The sequence below is a fragment of the Squalius cephalus genome, assembly GCF_949319135.1.
Source record: "Squalius cephalus genome assembly, chromosome: 8".
Classification (NCBI taxonomy): domain Eukaryota; kingdom Metazoa; phylum Chordata; class Actinopteri; order Cypriniformes; family Leuciscidae; genus Squalius; species Squalius cephalus.
Window position 1 is genome coordinate 38,421,440 of NC_137129.1, and position 19,881 is coordinate 38,441,320.

Below are 19,881 nucleotides of genomic sequence, written 5' to 3' on the forward strand. Positions count from 1 at the left end.
TCACTGTAGTGGATGTCAGTTTGTTAACTTTGAGATCGTACATGCTCCTGTTTTGTGTCCTGGTGTATCTAAATTCAATATGAAATGTCTTTCTCAACCCATTTTACTTCTGTTAATGTGACATTTTTTTGAATTAAACATTTTATTCTTCATTTGATTAATTAAAAAAAAAAAAACTATATATAAAAAGTATATATCTAAATGACCCAAACTTGTTTGTTTGTTTGGCTGAATTTCAGGTGAATATTCCTAATGCAGATGTCCAAGTCGTTAATGGGTGCAGTAAATGGTTTGGAAATATGGCCAATATTGTGTGTGTGTGTGTGTGATCGTATTTTTTTATTCACTTTAATTCTTGAAGTTCAGTGTTGTCCCTCTACTCTTTATTTAAATACAGTGCTCTGTTTTGGGAGCTGTGGTGTCAGGTTTGTGATGCACTTGGTTTGTTTCATTTCCTCTTTATGGGAGGTAAAAAAAATAGGAGCATGCCATTTTGCGCAAGACATAATACTCGGTCGCCGAACCTTCCTATTTTCAGTGGCGTGATTTCTTTTGCAAGAACAGCTGTTAACATTGCAGCATCAATATGAGACATGCAGCTCATTTTGGTTTGTCTTCAATCTCTCTTGAGCGAATCCACAGCAAAACAGAGCGAGTTTAAAGATCGGCCTGTGTGTGTAAAAAAGATGTGCAATGCGTAAAAGTGACTCCCACCTCCGAGTGCAGGTGAACTGCAACGGGAAACGCTTCTTCCATGTGGATTCTCTCAAGTCCCTTTGTTAGTCTGTTTAGCATTAGTGTTCATTAATTATTGAATACAACAAGTGTTAGTCCCAGGTAGATCAGCGGTTGATGAATAATTAAGCCTGTGAATAAGGTGTGTGTGAGAGAGAGACTGTGCGGATGAATCACCTCACCCAGCTGGATCCAGCGGGAACATTCATTGAGAGAACGCAGGGTCTTTAATGAAGCGAGTGAGTGTGAAAGATCCCAGCATGAACTGCAGGAGTAACTCAACTTTTATCCATTATTAGCCAAACTAGAATTTTTTTTTTTTTTAGCTCCAGATGTAAAAAAAAAAAAAGTGCGTTTCGAGACAAAAAAGTCATTGCAAACGAATAACCAAATTGCTGATTGCACAGACGCACACTGAATTCAGTCCCGACTAAAAAAAAAAGGTCTAGCAATAGTATATTGTGTTTTGTAAACTGTATGGTGCAATTAGCAATTATCCCTAATTGGTGATCTACAAAGTAAAGGTTGAGTGTTAGTTGTAATGGGCTGAAACTTATTGCTTTTAATTCATGTGCACTTTGCACTTTTTTAGTCCATGCAGTTTATTTATTTAAAAAAAAAAAAAAAAAAAAAAATTTTGTCTGCACTGAATTCAGTGTGCGGTCAGCAATTTTCTTGTTTGTGTGCAAATGCATTATTTGCCACCCAGAAAACTCCAGCAACTGCATAGGAACACCCTGACAACCATCCAGAACACTTTAGTAACCAGCATAGCAACACCCTGACAAACAATTAGAACCCATAGCAACACCATGACAACCATCTAGAACACCCAGCAACCACATATCAATACTATGACAACTACTCAGAACACCCTATGGAACACATAGCAACGCCCTGACAACCATCCAGAACACCCTAAAATCCATGTAACTGTACCCTGACAACGATTCAGAACACCCCAGCAACCACATTGCTATGCCGACAACCACCCAGAACACTTTAAAAACCACATAGCAACACCCTGACAGCCATCTAGAGCATCCTAACAACCACACAGTAACTCCAAGACAGTCACCCAGAACACCCTCAAAACCACCTAGCAACGCCCTGACAACCATCCAGAAAACCCTAGCAACCACATAGCAACGTCATGACAACCACCTAGAACATCATAAAAACCAAGTAGCAGCGCCCTGACAACTGTTCAGATCACCCTAGAAACTGCAGTGTAATGCCCTGAAAAACATCTAGAACACCCAGCAACTGCATAGCAATGCTGACAACCACCCAGAACACTTTAAAAAACAACTAAGCAACACCCTGATAAGCATCTAGAGCATCTAGCATCTAGGTTTGGTGCCTTGCTCAAGGGCGCCTCAGTCATTTCCTGCCAGTATTGAGACTCGAACCCACAACCTTCGGGTTACCAGTCTGACCCTCTAAGCATTAGGCCACGACAACCATCCAGAACACCCTAGCAGCCACATACACAACGCCCTGACAACCATCTAGAGTATCCTAGCGACCACACAGCAACGCCACCCAGAACACCCTATCAACCACATAGCACCACCATGATAATCACCCAGAACAACCTAAAAACCACATAGCAACACCCTGTCAAACATTCGCAAAACCCTAGCAATGTGGCCGTGAGATTGCACAAGCAAACTGCATTCATATTTTCTTCAGAATGTAAAAAGGTACAATGTGCTAAATGTCTGATGGTCTCTCTCAGTGTGTTTGCGGTATGGGAATATAAATATAACTGTTGTCTAGGAGGTGTATGTTTGTCCTAAAGATGCTCTGGATCAATGTTTCACCAGCGTGCCCACGCAGACTTCACTATCAGCTCCGTCTACTGCTGCATCCACCCACCACTTCCTGCGGGGGCAGTCTCGCGGCACACGTGTGTGTGTGTGAGAGAGAGGAGTTGACAACAAATGGTTCTGATTTGAAAGCATTCTTTGCGGATAAGAAGTGTGAATTGATGCACATGAGTGTGTGCATTGCTGTGTGCACAGGATATCAGTAACAGATGCGAGTGGTGTGTGTGGGTGGGACGTGGAGGTCATGATCCAGAAGTGTGGTGTGAATTCTCTGGAGAGTAGATTCATCTTATTTTGCATCCGTAAAAGTGCCGCCACTATACATTTGTGCAGTAGTGCATATGATTTTAAACTCGTCTTCCAATAGACTTCCATTATAAGTGTGATTTTTTTTTTTATTGACGCTTAATTTTCTCAACTTCTATTCATCCTTTTCAAACTCCATCATTTGTGAATATTCATTGATTTATAAGGTTCAAAAAATGTAGGGTAACACTTTATTTTAAGGTGACGTAGTTACACGTTGCTACATGTACTTATTATAGTAATAACAGGATATTATGCATAATTACTAACCCTAAACCAAACCCTAACCGTAACTCTATAGTAAGTACATGTAGTTAAATAATATTACTCAGTACTTATCTGAGTAAGTACATTAATTGCGTCACCTTAAAATAAAGTGTAACAAAATGTAGGAATTTCAGCATTTGAAACCATTTCTCTTCACGTCGCTCTCATTCTTTGTGATTCCAGCCGTCTCTTTATTTTCATGCATTATTAAGAGTGGCCTCGGGCTCGCGGTAGTGCGCCTTATCAGCAATGCTCTGTTCTCTGCCACTGACTCCAGAAACATCTAACAAAAACTCTCCAGACGTTCCTAAAAAGGGTGTTTTTGGAGCCTCCTCAGAACTCTTCCAGTTTTCAGGAGATGTTTGCGTGTGCTGTTTGAGCGTTTTGTGGAGATGAGCTCTGCAGAACTCACGTCTCGCTCTCACTCCTGTTGGTTTCTTCTCGACTGGGGAGTCAGGAAACTCATTTCGGGGGAAAGAAAAGAGGAAGTTTGATGATGCAGCTTATGAAGATAGAGTGTTGTGTAATGCAGTCTGAGATGTGTTTATATGTGTTTGTGTCAGTGTGTGTGTGTGGGCTCTGACAGTAATGAGGAGGGGAAGGTTACTGACTCTGCTTCTGGTAAGCGGCTCCCTTGTTTGTCTCATGCGTGCTGATTGGTGGCTTCAGGCTCATCAGAGTTTCCTGTAAGGAAACCTTGGGAACCCTGTGAACTGCTGTGATGGTCTTTTCTCTAGAAGAGGATTGTCTATACACTGGATAAACAGTGTTGTGTATTGTCTCTCGGGGTTCCTCGTGTTCTCTGGTCACTCTGCTGCTTCTAAATTGTTGCTTTGTTTCACTTTCAAGTTGTTATTTAAAGTGGTCATATCATAAGAAATTAAGTTTTCCCTGGCAAATTCTTTATACATATCAGAGTTTTGTGTACTATGAAAACTTTCAGAACTCAAAAGTTCCTTGCCATTCCAAAAAGCATTACCATCCAGTCACTGTAAGGTAGTATGGGAAGATTAAAAGAGTAAATAATTATATATAAAATAACATGTATATTATATTAAACACCATATTGGTTATAATGTTAGATTAATGTTTTAGTCTCTTCTGCTCACAAAGGCTGCATTTATTGGATCAAAAAATACAGCAAAAATAGTAATACTGTGAAATAGTATTGCAATTTGAAATAACTGAAATAGATTTATTTTTATTGTGTTTTTTTGTAATGCAAAATTTTCAGTATCATTACTCCAGGCTTCTCGTGATCCTTCAGAAATCATTCTAATATGCTCAAGAAACATTCGTATTGTTATCAGTGTTGTAAACAGTTGTGCTGCTAAATATTATATTGTGGAAACCCTGATACATTTTTCAGGATTCTTTGATGAATAGAACGTTCAAAAGAACAGTATATTTTATAACATGATAAATGTCACTTTTAAACAATTCAATGTGTCTTTGCTGAATAAAAGTATTAATTTCCCCTTACTGAGGGGAAAAAAACATTTAAAAATGTGATATGACCCTTGTAAATGCTGAAAGGTCAGAGAGCAAAAGGTTACTGTACATGCAATCAAAAGGCTTTTCCGAGTGCAATTTCTTAACAAGTAAATTTGACATGACAAATTACTAACAAATGTTCTAGGCGGATGTTATTTCAGTCCTGTGGCAAAATATTAGGGTGTAAATCGTAAAGCTGATCCAGTGCGGTTTGTGGAAATCCTTGAGCAATCAACTGAGGATTTTGGCTCCATCTCTCCCAGTGGAACAGTGTGGGATTCGGGAGAATCCTGGAGTAAATTCCATGGAAGTGTGTCCGTCGAGTCCTTGCATGCTCGGATATTAGTTTCTAAAGTATGTGTGCGCAAAGGGGCCAGATAAACCGCATGCAAAGGAAGTGCTATAGTTCTCTTGATTCTTGCAGATATTTCCTCCTGAATGGCATGTTTCTTTTGTTCTTTCTGTGGCAGTGTGTTACTTCATGCATGGCAGGACACATAGATTGCATAATATGCTTTCGTCATGTGAATCCCACAGATTGACAGGCAGCAGTGATGTTGTCTGATTTGATCACATCTGGGACAGACGTACAAATGCGCAGTTAAGTGTGTGGACAAGTCATTCTGATTTAGTGATCCACTCTTAATAGATGCAGGCATTGTATTCTGGGCTTTTTTTCTTTAGTGTGTGTTTGTGTGTGTGAGCCCGGCTGGTTTGCGGGCACTCAACCTCTGTATGCCATAACAAGTCCAATGCTATCAGGCAAATGACTTTAACCTTTTGACACCTACTCTGTTATTTGTCAAAACACGTGGTGTGGAAAACTAACAGCGGTGTTACACAGCCAGCCTCTGATGGTTTACATGCTACACACTGCAGAGTTGGATGCTGCAAACAATTCTGTCTGTTTTGTCATTGTAGATTAGATCAAATTAGGTAAATGTATTATCGATTTCACTCCATATACAGAACTTGGCAGTAGAGATTTTATTTTTCTGTCCCAGATTTTTACTTTATATAAATACACACACACATTAATGTTTAATAAATGTGTAATAACTGAGTACGTATAGCCATATCTCTTGCATATGTGCAAGAAATAATTCCAAAATTAAAGCTACCCAGTCAGATTGGAACTAGCTGATTTTGCCTGTTCTTGCCATGTGCAATATGCATCAAACTGCTTTCGGACACTCTGTGGCTGACTATTTTTCTAATGACCCTGCTCTTTAGGACAGGTACACTCAGTCCAGCTCTCATTTAAAATCTGTTTGTGAATAAGCACCACCCACTCATGTGATATTTATACCCACATGCTGCTCTTACTGCCACGGCCATTAAAAACAGATCTCTGATCACATTAAATTTCCATTAGCCTCTATGTCGTTAGCGCACATGCGCTAGCATCTAATGAAGTCTCATGGACCAGTCGAGATGACCAGTGCATGTTCCTTTATTGAAGAAAGCCACTTCAGAATCTCTGGTTGTCATGGCAGCATTAAACAGGGGAAATTTCAGCGTGTATTATTGTCCTCATTTGCCACCTTTGTGCAGCAACTCTGTTTTCCAAATCACCTTGCTAAGTGTTCCACTGAATCTGAGGTTTAGGTTTGGTGTGGTTGCTGTTTTGGAAGGAAAATCTTGTGTTTTGGGGGAAAGAATGTATGTGGGAGAGATAAATATCTGGAGAAGTTTTGAGAGAGAGAAAGATGACCAACTGCTGCCCATCTACTGTGGTTTGTCCCATATGTCAACTGCAATGAATAGCAGTTGATCCTCATGCCATTTAATAGCAATAGCAATTGGTCTACAGTTCAAGGAGTTCCTCTCAAAACATTACAGTAGATCCACCATATCTACAGACTCATGATTTGAAAATGCCATCATAGAGGAAAAGAGGAAGAGAAAATCTCTAGAGGAGATTCTTTGCATTGTGTTCATGACTAGCAACTTTCTGAAGTGTTTCTGTTCTTCTTTCACTCTTAATTTTATCATGAGGTTCCTTCCCTGTCAGGTCATTAGACTGTGTATTTGTGATGTAGGTGAAAACATGACTTTTGAAACTAGAAACGCAAATATAGAGCCCTACGCCTGAAACATTTTTAGCCGTTTCAGAACAAAATGTGCAAAAACAGCTCGGTAATCGTGATTTTGTATGCAAGTAAGACATGTTCCTGGATCAACATATTTTGTTTGAAATTTTAGTTCTAATCCTAGCCCTACCCATAAGATATCCTTAAAATCAGAGGGAAATGATAGGTGAATAAATCTGATGTTGAAGCACCTAACCCTGGTTGTAAGTCTAAACTTGACATAAACTGTAAACTTGTCCCTCAAATCTGATTGGATGATTGGAATAGTGTGTTGTACTTGTTGAAATCAGGTCAACAGGTCCCCAACAGCTCATCACTGGGGTAGTTCATCTTTGTACCACCAAAAGGTAAATGATAGAATAAAAGCCTAAAATAAATCGGATCATCATATAAAGCAATTGTATCTCTTCACAAGACTTGGATAAAACGCCTCAATTCATGGATTTTTTCTCATGGCCTTTTTTATAACCTTTTTGGATCTTTTAAATTTTGTTCACCTGGACTTTCAATGGAGGGATAGAAACCTCTCATGTTTCAATAAAATATCTTAATTTGTGTTTTGAAGATTAACCAAAAGTCTTATGCACAGTTCAGACTACACGATTTTTGGCACGATCTGTTTGATGTAGGGTGTCATGGGGATTCGTAAACAAAAAGGGGCGTCGGAACGTTTTATCTCATCTAGTGTGTTAAAGTTGATGACAACCAACTGCGTCTGTGATGCTTCATGACGTCATGACAGAAAGACTGGCATGTTTCATTTTTTTCTTTCTTTCTTTTTTGGGTTTTTCTGACAACAAGACATCCAGTGCAAAACACTGGATAGCCATTGGCCACTGGATAGTACTTCGGTAGCCATTGTTTGTTTATGCTCACATCTGTCAGTCGATAATTCTGCATGTCAGTCGATAGTTCTCATGTCGTGAAAGATGGCAAGCGATAATTTGTCGGGAAGCAACGTGTAGTCTGACTTGTTTTTTGTCAACGACACGACAAGAATTTAGGAGTCAAAATTGCATAATCTTAACTCCGTGACTATCGTAATAGATACAAGTATTGTGTAGTCTGAACCCAGCATTATGAGTTTGAAACGACATTTTGTCCCTTTAAGGGTAAATATTACTACTCTAAGGTTCTAATATGTCTCTTCTAAGGGCTAGATAAGGTACAATGTTGTCCGTTTAAGGCTATTGCCTCAGTGACAAGGTACATTTTTTGCTAATTTTTTTCTGTGTAACCAGGCATGAAGTGATAAGCTTCTCTTTCACTGAATCTGTTTTGTCCTAGGCATCTGTGACTGCTATAAGTGACAAGTAACATGACAATTTATCAGTTGCTTGATTTCAATACTGGTGTGATGTTGATTTGCACAGTGAAATCTCCAATTCATGCAGTTGTGTCATGCTGCATTTGCTTTTTCAGCATGGGCAGACAAGTTACTTGTGACTGGAAACTTTTCCTGGTTTGGACACGGTGTTAATCTCATGTAGCAGTTGAAACCAAGCATAATTATCTCTGGTAATGATTTTCCTAAAGTATGCAAAGAAGTCACTCGGCTCAACAGTGCTCTTGTGTTTGAGGCCGCTTTGCATTCGCTCAGTCCACAGTTGAGGAAACAGCACCTGCAACCACTCTCTTTTGCTTCAACCAAAATTTTCTGATTTTGATTTCTTGTTCACAGGCTTTGAGTTCTTCCATCCTTGGTGGAGTTCTCGATCACCATCTAACCCGAGGAATTCGGGGACAGGGTTGGGTGGAGGGGGGTCCTATTTGCGGTTCATTAAGTAACGTTGTTATCTGATCCCTCATGTACTGATGTCCATATGCTCCATTTATTGCTCCAAACGGATGAGGGTAGGATAAATCTGAATGTGTGGTTAGACCAAGCGGTTCAACCTATAAATGTCTGTGGTGACTCAGCATCCAGAAATCCCCTAGATGAAGGTGCAGAATGGGATGGTGTTATAATTGGTGATGACTGTGATGCAGTGCTGCTTGAGGTGGTTAAGTGTTACGAGAACGAGTGAAGAGTGATGTGATGCAATGGAAGTTGCCATAGAGTTTCCATTCTTAGGGTTTAGATGAGCCCTCCAGAGATATGGAGCAAGTTTAGGTTCTCATGGACACACCGATCATGCTGACCTTGGTGATACTGAGTGTTTTTTTGTTTAACCCTCTGGTGCTCTTCGGTCACTTTTGACCGCAAAGAAATTAAGAGCAGAGGGTTAAAGTGTTGCTGTTTGAGATTCTTTCTCTTTTTCTGATTTTTTTTCCCCCCCAACAAAACATTTAGAGACCTCCAGTGGAGGATTTTGCAGTGTAATACTGCTGGACATTTTGAGCTCTGTAACTTTTAATAAATGAATATGCTTGTGTTGTAATATAAGAAAGCATTTCTAGAAAACAAGTTGTCTTGTAAGAAAAGAAAGAAAACTTTTCGATTAGGGAAAGAAAAAATGAAGAATATTTCTTTATAGTAATTTAACTCATAATAGTTCTTAATGAAGTGATTTAAAATTCATAAGTGTTACTGTGATACAAGAAACTAAATTATATGATTTCCATCTTGAAACATTTTAATAATTTATGTTAGTATTTAATAATATTTTATACAATATTTTCAGACATCTGTAATGGGGACATGGAAATGTACTGCATAACGGGAATGACTCATTGTTTGTAGATTCATCAAAAGTTTCTCAAGTTGTGTAACTTTTGTATTGCACAGGTTCCGATTTTAAAGCTATTTGTTAAGATTAAAGTCTTTTTTTGTCAACCCGGGCTCAGAGACATGTTTTTCCCCTGAGTTATACTTGCATGCTCAATGTTAGCATGCACACTTACATACAGTAACAGTTAACTCAAAAAGCAATTTTTTTGGTTTTGTGTGGTAAGTGATGCTGGATGTGGGTTGAAGGGAAAGATTTGCGAAGATTGGGTTATATATAAATATACATTGGGTTATATAACAGATTGAGCATAGAGAGAAAGAGAGGGGTGGGGGAGTTAATCAAGGGTGTGCCTTCAGCCCACTCATCATGACATAACATGCTGAAACCTTGGTCAGTGGGCACCCCCTCGCAACTCCACCCTGTTCCTCATGCAGAGAAGAGTGTCATTCCCATTACAGTGATCCAAAGCAGCGTCTGGGAGTCTCTTAGTGGCCAGGGCATTTTCCAAACATCAAGCAAGGATTCTTTCCGAAACCGCTCCGGTTCTTGCTTCACAGCGAGGCATTGTTTTCAAAGCAAACCGGTGTTTGCTCATGCTTTGTAATGGGGTTATGTGGTTGAAACACACCACACCAATCTGTTCTGCTTTTAAATGCTTTTTTTGTATTTGTGTATGTCATGGCTATGTGACTTAAGGTAGTGAAAGGAGATGACTGCTTCTCATTCCCCTTATAGCACATGTACATGCATACAAACACACACTCAATACACACTGTCCTGTCTTGTCTTATATAATAATCAGTAATTGCATTCTAAAATTGGGTATATTTTCAGTGTGCATATCCCTCCCACACACAGAGCAGATGATATGAAATATTAAATGTCTGCTGTACCTGTAAGATGTGAGAAGGAAAGAGGTTTTTTTTTTTTTTTTTTTTTTTTTTTGCAGACCAAATTATTATATTATATTATATTATATTATATTATATTATATTATATATTTACACAACATATTTAATATGACATATATACTATTATTATTGTATTCTATAATATTATTGATTTAGGGATACATCAATATCCACCTCTAACTACTGTAATACTGTTGTATAATTAAGCCTTGATATTCTTTTTTTAGTGTTGAGCAAAAATTCAAATATTGGTTGATATTGTCACCACTGTCTCTAGTATTGATAATATTTGGATTAAAAAATGACTTATTGTACATTTGACTTTCTTTGTTTTTTAAAGCTGTATTTTGAAATGCTACTTCACTCTGTCCTGAAATGTACCATAATTTATGTTTATTACTATTATCCAATATTGGATTGCAATGTGGCTAAAATGGAAATCCCTTTTTTTGTTTCAGATAAAATAGAGGAAGCACAGAAGGAGCTCAAAGACCCTAAAGTTGGACACAAAGGTATGATTCATCATATAAAATAACATTTCTGTGACTGTTCCTTTCAAATAACGTCCACAGGAAGCTTTTCTCTCCGCCCCCTCCTCAATACCAGAACATCCAGTACCTAAGCTATTTCATTCTCTCAGAGAGGCACGAGCACGTCTGTTGCTTTAAAAAGGAATTGCAGGGTCTTTGTGCCGCAGTTGAATCGCTCTGCTCATTAAGTTTTCAAGGTAGATGCTTGTCACAGGAGAGAAACGCAAGAACCAGTTGCGAATGAAAAGGCAGTTCATTAAGTAAACAGAGAAAAGATCAAGGCAGGATGGACTGATGCAGAGGTGCAGGTCGGAGTTCAGGTCTTGGCAGCGAGGAGACTGCAATGGGCTGAAGTCCGATGATCCCCGTAGAAATCAACCAATTGTGAACAGAGCAGATAGTCCAAAACTAGAGCAGGCAGGTAACACAGGAACAGGTAACACAGGAACAAGTAACACAGGAACTGGTGACAGAGAACCACTGACAGGACAAGGAGACAAAACGTGAACCTCAAGAACGATCTGACGATGAACACGACAACCACAAGACTACTTATTGGACACATAAACGAGCCGCACCTGCAGTTGATCTGATAGCTCGTCAGCGCATTTGGTAACTAAGCGATGCTGATAGGCAATCAGTACACACAAACATGAACAGGCAAACCTGCGAACTGTGACAATGCTTTTCTGTGTGGAATCCAGGGCAAATTTCTGAATATTTTTTCATACTTTATTCTGCTTCTCAACATTTAAATGTTCTGCCACACCCTTTGCTTGTACCGGACTGTATCTGTACTGAGGTTATCTGGTCTGCCAGCATGTTGCTTTCAATGGTGCATTGGATGTTCTGGGGGTTTCCTGAAGTTCCAGCATCTCTGCTGGCTTTCACCTACGGCCACCACATTTAGCTCTGCTGTGCATGCACTCTATGAATGTACCTGTCACACTTTACACCATGGCAGTTAACATGTCTTTGGTTTAACCAGAAAATACGTGGAGCAGCCATTTCAAAGCTGCGTTTCACTAGCATACATAGAAAAACAGCAGAGCTGCTGCATAATAGGCTGGAATGGGAAAAATGTATATATTATGTAAAAGCAAAAAGTAAAATAAAAAAGTATATGAGCTGTTGTAGTTTTAGTTTATATGAAAACATGGCACCATGGTACTGTTATGGAATTTTTTTTGAAGAACATTGTACAATGTAAATAAATTGAATCATTTGTTATCATGTAACAATAATATGACCATATTCATCTACCATCGTAGCATGAAGGATTCATTTTAAATATGAGGTTATTAATAATTAGGTTTATCCTGGCCTTATTTTTCATGTTGGGATGGGTTACATCAGAATGCAACTGGTTCAATAATACATAAATCCCTTCTCAAAATACAACAGGCAGTCATCTCCGTGTTAATCCCGAATCTGTTAAAAGCGGTTAATTAGCTCAGAGCTCAGAGATGTCCTCATATCCTCTTTCTACGTTCTCTAGAAACATGTAAGGAAGTTGTCTTATTAAGGTATAAACAAGAAAAAAGTTAGATTGAAGTCTTGGTGAAATCCTAACAGGCTATTTGAATTTCTGGGGAATTTCTAAGGCATCCAGGAATTGATGACTTTGTAGTTCTAATGCTAACCACTTCTCTCCACCAACCATGCCAAGCAAAGTAAAGAAGGGAAACCCTAATAAGTGCAGGGTTGCCACAGATGTTCAGGCTTGGTTATGTAACTACTTGGCGCCAGGCACACAAAGAGCCTTCAGTATAACTTTAAAACCACAGGGAATCCAAACACAGCAAATGCGGTAAACTCTGCCCATCAGTGCGTAATTGTGAACAAGTTTTAGTTGTGTATGCTCTACGGCAGGTTTCCTTTTCCAAATTAATAGCGATTTGTTTTCTGCAAGATGTTGACTTAGGTGCTCAGGTCTCATTGCTCAGTCTCTGGACCACGTTCAATCTTGGGACAGATTTCACGAATTCACACAAGCTTATTCATCCACATAAACACCTGCATGCAACTTATGTCTTATTGTCTTTCTCTGCCAACTGACTGAGAGCTTGTAGAAGAATAGAACAAGGTAAGGCTCATCCTAACACAATTGCAATGTTGAATGAATGAGATGTTGGAGAGCAAGTTAGGGAGGGTTTGGAAAGAGAGAGCGAGAGAGGGATGGTGACAGAGGGTTGAGAAACGGAGAGTGGGTTTTGTACATAATGATGCGTGGGCCTCAGTAGCAGCTCCGGAGATCTTCTAGATTCCAAAACAGTCTCGTCTATGTGCTAGCTGTCAGAGGTACCTATGCAGCTTATAGTGTACTGGGTTTGCTAAGAAGAGGATTGTATTTTTTTTTTTTTTTTCACTGTGAATTGAAGTTCCTTGCCTACACTACAATTCATCAACACTCGTTGCTTAGGTATGTTTTGGTTGGTCTGATATAGCAAGATTTTTGCTGTTGTTGATTTGTCTGTATATCTTTTTGTCTGAATTCCGAGTAATTTTTGCTGTTAAACGTAGAGTTTATGTTGATGTTTAGGTGTTGTGGAAAGTGCAGTCTATGGTTGATTTTGTTTTTCTTACGAACTTTGCATGATGAAAGGTATTCTGCCAAAGGGGGAGGAAATGAAAGCAGAAAATAACACATGGGTGTTTGTTTTGAAGACTGACAGGAAAATGCCTGTGTAATTTGTGTGTTGATAGATTACATAAAATTTGGATAAATTTTATCAAGAATCTTATGTAGTGCACACTAATAGAGATTCATTTGATTTTTTGCTATGAAGGCTTTTTCTGCGCCTTTTTCTGTCTGATTTGAGGTGTAGGCTACATGTTGTTGTGCTCTACACTGTACTTCATAGTCAAAACTGTCAACAATAAAAATATAATTACAGTAATATGTCAATAATTCAACTCAGAAGCCAGTTGTTGCAAGTTGTTATAATAATCCTGTTATAATAAAAATTGTACGAGTAATGTAATCAAGGATCCTACATTTTGGAAACTCAAAAACTGTCTCTAATTTAATAATAATAAAAAAATTAACCTTTACAAATCATTTCGAGTTATTGTGTAACCTAAATGTTTTTTTTTTCTTTGTTTTTTCCTCAGCCTTGTGGATGGTCATAAAGATTTGTCTATTTAAATAAAGAATATTTCATATATTATTTTTCCAATTATCTGAAAAAAATCTCAAAAGGTATTGGACAGAGTACGGTTGAATTTTGTTTGGGTTGTTCATTATTTTATTTCTTTTTTCCCCTACAGACACAAATGAAAGTACTGGCAGAAACTCTGAGGTCATTAAAGGACTGAAGAGGAAAAAAGTTGTGGTACAAAACCAGCTAAAGAAAATACCAAAATCTCCTGTCAAAAAGCAATCGCAAACCAAGAAGTCAATTTCTCCGAACATCTCTTCGTCCAAGGAAGCCACACCCTCTTCTTCTTTTTCTAGTGGTTCATCACATGGATTGCCTGACCCTCAAGATCCTGAAGATGCACCGCAGGAGGCATCTGAATCTAGAGCAGTAAAAGTGGAGCACGAGGAGTCATCAACCTCAGAGCCACAGGCTCTCAGCCACAAAAGTTCTGAAGAAGAACCTTGTGCTGGAGGGCCAGTGCAGACAAAAAGCTGGTGTTGCAACAGCAGCAACAAAAACGCATCTCCCTCTCACACAAGCGCTCCCCTTGAGGTATTGCTCAAGGCTATGGAGCCAGATTTCAATACACTGACAGAAAGGAAGAACAGCAGTCCAATAGGACATCTTGGAAAATCAGTTTCCATTCCTGCCACATTTTCAGACCATGCTGTGGCTATGCCTGCTGTTAATTTCAATGTCCATTCACAACCCTCATTTATGCCACAATTCAACACAGCCAAACACTTCTACAGCAGTGTGGCATCTACAGGGCAACACACAACACAGCAGTATGTGAACATGTCAGGAAATCGTCAGCAGGACAAACCAGGGTTCCAGAAAAGCTACAGTGTGGGTCCTTCACTTAACTTGACGCATGCACCTGTTCCATCTGGATCAGGTGGTTTTCCTCAAAGCCAGCCCCCTGTTGTTCAAACATGCCAGTCTCTGTCAGCCACAGTACCCAACTCAATTCAAGTCCCAGTCACACCTGGTTTCAACCCTGTTCAGATGACAACTGTGGTCAACTTTGGTGCAAATCAAGTATCTGATATCTCTGCAAAAGATCAAAAACCAAAAAAGCAAGGGAAGTATGTCTGCGAATACTGTAAAAGAGCTTGTGCCAAGCCAAGTGTGCTTCTAAAACACATACGGTCCCACACAGGAGAGAGACCTTACCCGTGTGTGACTTGTGGCTTTTCATTTAAGACAAAGAGCAACTTATACAAGCATAAGAAGTCTCATGCTCATGCCATTAAACTGGGTTTGGTTAAAGACTCCGGAAGTGGATCCCTCTCCCAAGAATCAGACAAAGGTCTGCCAACACATTCTGATGTGGAGGAAAGCGGGGACAGTGATGAAGAAGGTAGTACAGCTGACTTAGACCCGGATTCTTCACAGAGCAGTCTAACAGCATTATCTGAGAGCAGTTTGCAGAGTGCAGGCATGGTACCAGGAAGCCAAGGTGAATCAGAGCATTTGTTGGTGTTTGAAACTCTGAAAACATTGGCTACACAGAGAGGATGTGAGCCAAAGGTCACTGCTGCTCTCCCTAAAGTGGTTGTCCACCCTGTAAATGTTTCGCCTTTGCGTGCAGACAGCCCAAGAGTTACAGATTCAGCACCTGAACATGCCACAGCCCAGAGGCAAAGGGATTTCCAGCCAGCAAACCTTCGGTCCAATGTAATGGTTCTGTCCTCACTGAAAGAAGTGGATTGCACAAGTCCTCTACAAGATTCAGTTAGTGAGGATGAAGATCAGCATTGTAAATCACCACTGGGAGGCAGCCATGCTCAGCTACAAAGGCAACAAGCAACTGATTACTCTCAACAGCCACAAGGCAAGTGCCTGCTAAGTCCTCGGAGTCTTGGAAGCACTGACTCAGGCTACTTTTCACGTTCTGAGAGTGCAGATCAAGCTATGAGTCCCCCAAGTCCTTTTGTTAAGATTACCCCACCAGCAGAAACCGACATTACAAAACCCCCACAAGTTCCTCCTTCCCCGGTTGTGGCAACTGTCATGCATGTAGCATCTATTGAGAAGCCTCGAGTTCCTTCTGTACAAATGCGTCCTCCATTGGAAACCAAAGCTCTATCTCTTGAGGAGCGTATCTCAAAGTTGATCTCAGACAACGAGGCTGTTGTGGATGACAAGCAACTAGACAGTGTCAAACCCAGACGGACTTCTCTTTCCCGAAGGGGTAGCATTGATTCCCCTAAATCCTACATATTTAAAGACTCTTTTCAGTTTGATCTAAAACCACCAGTAAGAAGATCTAGTTCCAACTCGGACATACCAAAATCTCCTTTCACTCCTACAGACAAATCAAAGCCAGTATTTCTTCTTTCTGTACCACCTCAGTATCCAGCAATGGATTGTTTACCAATTACAAGAAGTAATTCAATGCCCACCACACCTGGTCAGTCAGCTCTCTTCCCCAATCTAACCCCTCAACCTCACCCACTAAGGATCTGTCATTCATTTGATGACAAGATTAGCTCACTAAATGATGATGTATTCTCTTCAGCTCCCTCTACTCCAAATTCTGCTGTACATCCTCGTACCCTAGTGAGGCAGATAGCAGTTGAGGATTTGTCCACAAATGATGGTCACGTTCTTATCTCAGTTCATTCCATGGATGAAAGCCATCATGGACCAAGTATTACACATGAGCTGAGAAGTAAGTCTTTTGAGCATGCAACAGAAAGAAACCGAAAACCCCAACAAAACAAAGGGACAATGTACGAATGTGAGACTTGTCGTAACCGTTACAGAAAACTAGAAAATTTTGAAAATCACAAGAAGTTTTATTGTTCTGAACTGCATGGTCCAAAAAACAAGCCTATGCATGCCAGAGAGATTGAGCCAGAAGTGTTTGGACGTGGAATTCAGCAGCCTCTTTTGAACAGAAATGCAGTAATTACTGGTGTTGTAGAGCAACCACTCATGGTAAGAAAAAGAAGGAAAATTAAAAGTGTTGGAGATGATGATGACCAATCTCCAACTGAAACCACGCCTCCATGTTCAAGAAGTTTTGACTCCTGCCAGGCCTCTACAGATTCGATAGGGCGACCTTATTCTCACCATACCCAATCTTTAAGTAACTCTGCTATTTTAGGACAAATACAAATCATTGGTAGAGCTGCTGAATCCCAAGAGTCAAGACTATCTCCAATAAGAGAGGCTCAGATCAGCACACCAAATAAAGAAAGAGGTGACCTCCAGAGACAAGGAAGTGGAACTTCAGTCATTCGACACACCAACTCCCTCAGCAGGCCAAATTCTTTTGAAACATCTGAGTCCATTGACAGGTCATCTCCAGTTGATCCTGGGGAAAAGGAAGTAAAGAGCTCTGTAAAAGGCCATACAGAGGCTGTAGTGAACTCTTTCTCACAAAGTTACCATGACAGAATGTCTACACCTAAATGTGCCAGCCAAGGGATGGAACCTCATGGTAAGCAAACCTTTACCATTGCTAGTGATGGCACACCTGTACAGCAATCACGGCTTGTGCGCCAGAACAACATTCAAGTCCCTGAAATCTTAGTAACAGAGGAACCAGACAGAGGTCATGAAATTCATGAAAAAGTTGTAGAATCAACAGAGAAACCTGCAGATACATTTAACTGGCCTCAGAGGAGTGAGAGCTTGTCCAAATTGCCGACGGAAAAACTCCCCCCAAAGAAAAAGCGCATCAGACTTGCTCAAATGGAACACTCTTCTGGTGAATCCAGCTTTGAGTCGAGTCTCTCTCGTAGCCTCAGTAGAGATAGTAGCTTGTCAAGGTGCTCTAGTATTTCAGCCTCTTTTGACAGAGATGATCCACCAAGATCTGACAGCCCATCAAGGGCTGATAGTGTTGGGAAGCCACCAGAAGCTCAAGCGATCCCAGTAGCAAACAACACTCTTGGAGTGCCAGGCATGATGAGACGCGCTACCTCAGAACAGATCAGCTGCACTCAGTCATCATTGGAAATTTCTTGTGACTACCGTAGCAAATCATTTGACTGCAGCAGCATGTCACCCAGCAGGCCTTTGCCACCAATACAGACTGCCCTGCCAAAAAATACACAATGTCCTCCAACTACCCAGGTGCCTCTCATTGAAAGAAGAAGAGGGCCTCTAGTACGTCAAATGTCCTTGAAGATTGCACCAGACCCTCAACTGGCAGTGAAACAGACTCCCCCCATCCAAAGAGTCCCCTTCACCAATGAATGCTCTGGGTCCCAACCTAGACCAGTAAATCTGAACACATCTACATTTGTTCAGTCCTTTGTCATACATTCTGGAGAGGCCCCGTTAACGAAAAATGAGCAAATGGTTCAAAGCATCAACCTTGGAAGCCAAACCCAACAACCACAAGTTCACGGCCTTCCACATCCATGGCATCAGACCTCAAGGGTTGTGGCATGCCACATGCAACCTCTGGTCAATATGGGGGCTGGTCAGAGAGACATTCAGAAGAGCTCTGATGAAAAAAATCTTAAGTGCTTTGAACCTAAATACCAAATGAATTGCCCCGTACTAAAAACAGGCCAGACATATTCTTTAGCAGGTGTGCAAGGCACGCAGATCACATTGCCAGTCATAACAATACCAATTGCTAAGGAAATTAAAGTGTCACAGTCAAATGATGGAATGCAAAATGTCTATGTAGCACAACAAGCTTATCAGGCTGTAATCAATAAGCCTCCAATTGTACTGCCTGCTGGAGCACTTGTTGATACAACATCTCATATACCGCCAGTATCTACACCTGTACCACAGATTCTAATCACCGATGAGCATACCCTTGCACCTGCATCTGCGGTTTCTAAGATCAACTTCCCTACGGTACATGTTGTGAACAGTAATTCAAAGATTGGACCAGAAATCCAAGCACACAGGCAACATGGGTCTGTTGCTATACAGATGAAAAACAACATGAAAACCACTGACCAAAACCAAACCACTGATAAAAGCATCCTGTCCCTTGGTTCACTGCATTGTACACAAAAACTGGCTTCTGCAAATTTATGCCCCCAAGAATCCACTGCCTCAAGCAAACGTATGCTCTCCCCTGCCAACAGCCTGGACATTGCTATGGAAAAGACACAGAAACGGGCTAAAGATGAGCATGGAGCTGCATGTCTCACTGATGGTAGATCTCTAAACTATTTGAACTCAAAGATGTCAGAAATTACCAGGCAGAGGAAGTTAATGCTGGTTAGACAGGTCTGTACCACAGAGCCAGTGGATAGCCCAATTGAGACTGATGCCCCAGAACAATTACCAGAGATTTCTGAAGCTGTAAAGAACACCCAGGCACCAGTATCTCAGATAACAACAACTGAGGTCAGTGAACAGGAGATGGAGAGGAGAACACCTACCACAACACCTGCTACACATTCTTCACCTGGAGTTCGAAGCTATGCCATGCCAGAGAATTCCACTCTGAAGCCACAAGAAAAACCTGAAGAGCAGCGCTGGTCTCCATCGAAATCACCTCTGAGGCCTTCGACATTTCAAGGACAAGTGAAGTTAGCTTCTTCTGTGTCTGTTGTCAACACCAGAGACAGCCATCGCCTGTCTTTCCCCAGTCTGAAAACAGCTACAACCTTCACCTGGTGTTTTCTTATGAAAAGGAAATCCCTCCATATTCAGCAGACAGACCAGAGGATCTCTGCCTACTCTGCATGGGTAGTAAACCCAAACAATCCCAATCCATTGGGACTTCCCACCAAAGTGGTTATGTCCTTGTTCGACTCCAAACAGACATCCAAGAAAATACACTACACCCAAGCAAAAACAACAACGTTGAAATCTGACATCTTGACCTACTCTGGGAAGCTGAAGGACATCTTACCAAAAGTAAGAGCTTTTTCACTCGACTGATGCTGCTTTAACAGATAGCTTTTATAT

At 40.5% G+C, this 19,881-nt stretch overlaps 1 protein-coding gene across 6 annotated transcripts in view; it reads left to right on the plus strand.

Annotated features, from left to right (window-relative positions):
* Window positions 1-19,881, plus strand: part of hivep1 (HIVEP zinc finger 1) — a gene marked incomplete at its 5' end in the record, with an annotated part of 60,680 nt that overhangs the window by 35,648 nt on the left and 5,151 nt on the right. For all 6 annotated transcript variants that reach the window (XM_079879659.1, XM_079879660.1, XM_079879662.1 and 3 more), the window contains 2 exons: window positions 10,769-10,822; window positions 14,111-19,830. In XM_079879659.1, coding sequence (XP_079735785.1) covers window positions 10,769-10,822; window positions 14,111-19,830 — 5,774 coding nt within the window. The remainder of the gene's footprint in view (window positions 1-10,768; window positions 10,823-14,110; window positions 19,831-19,881) is intronic.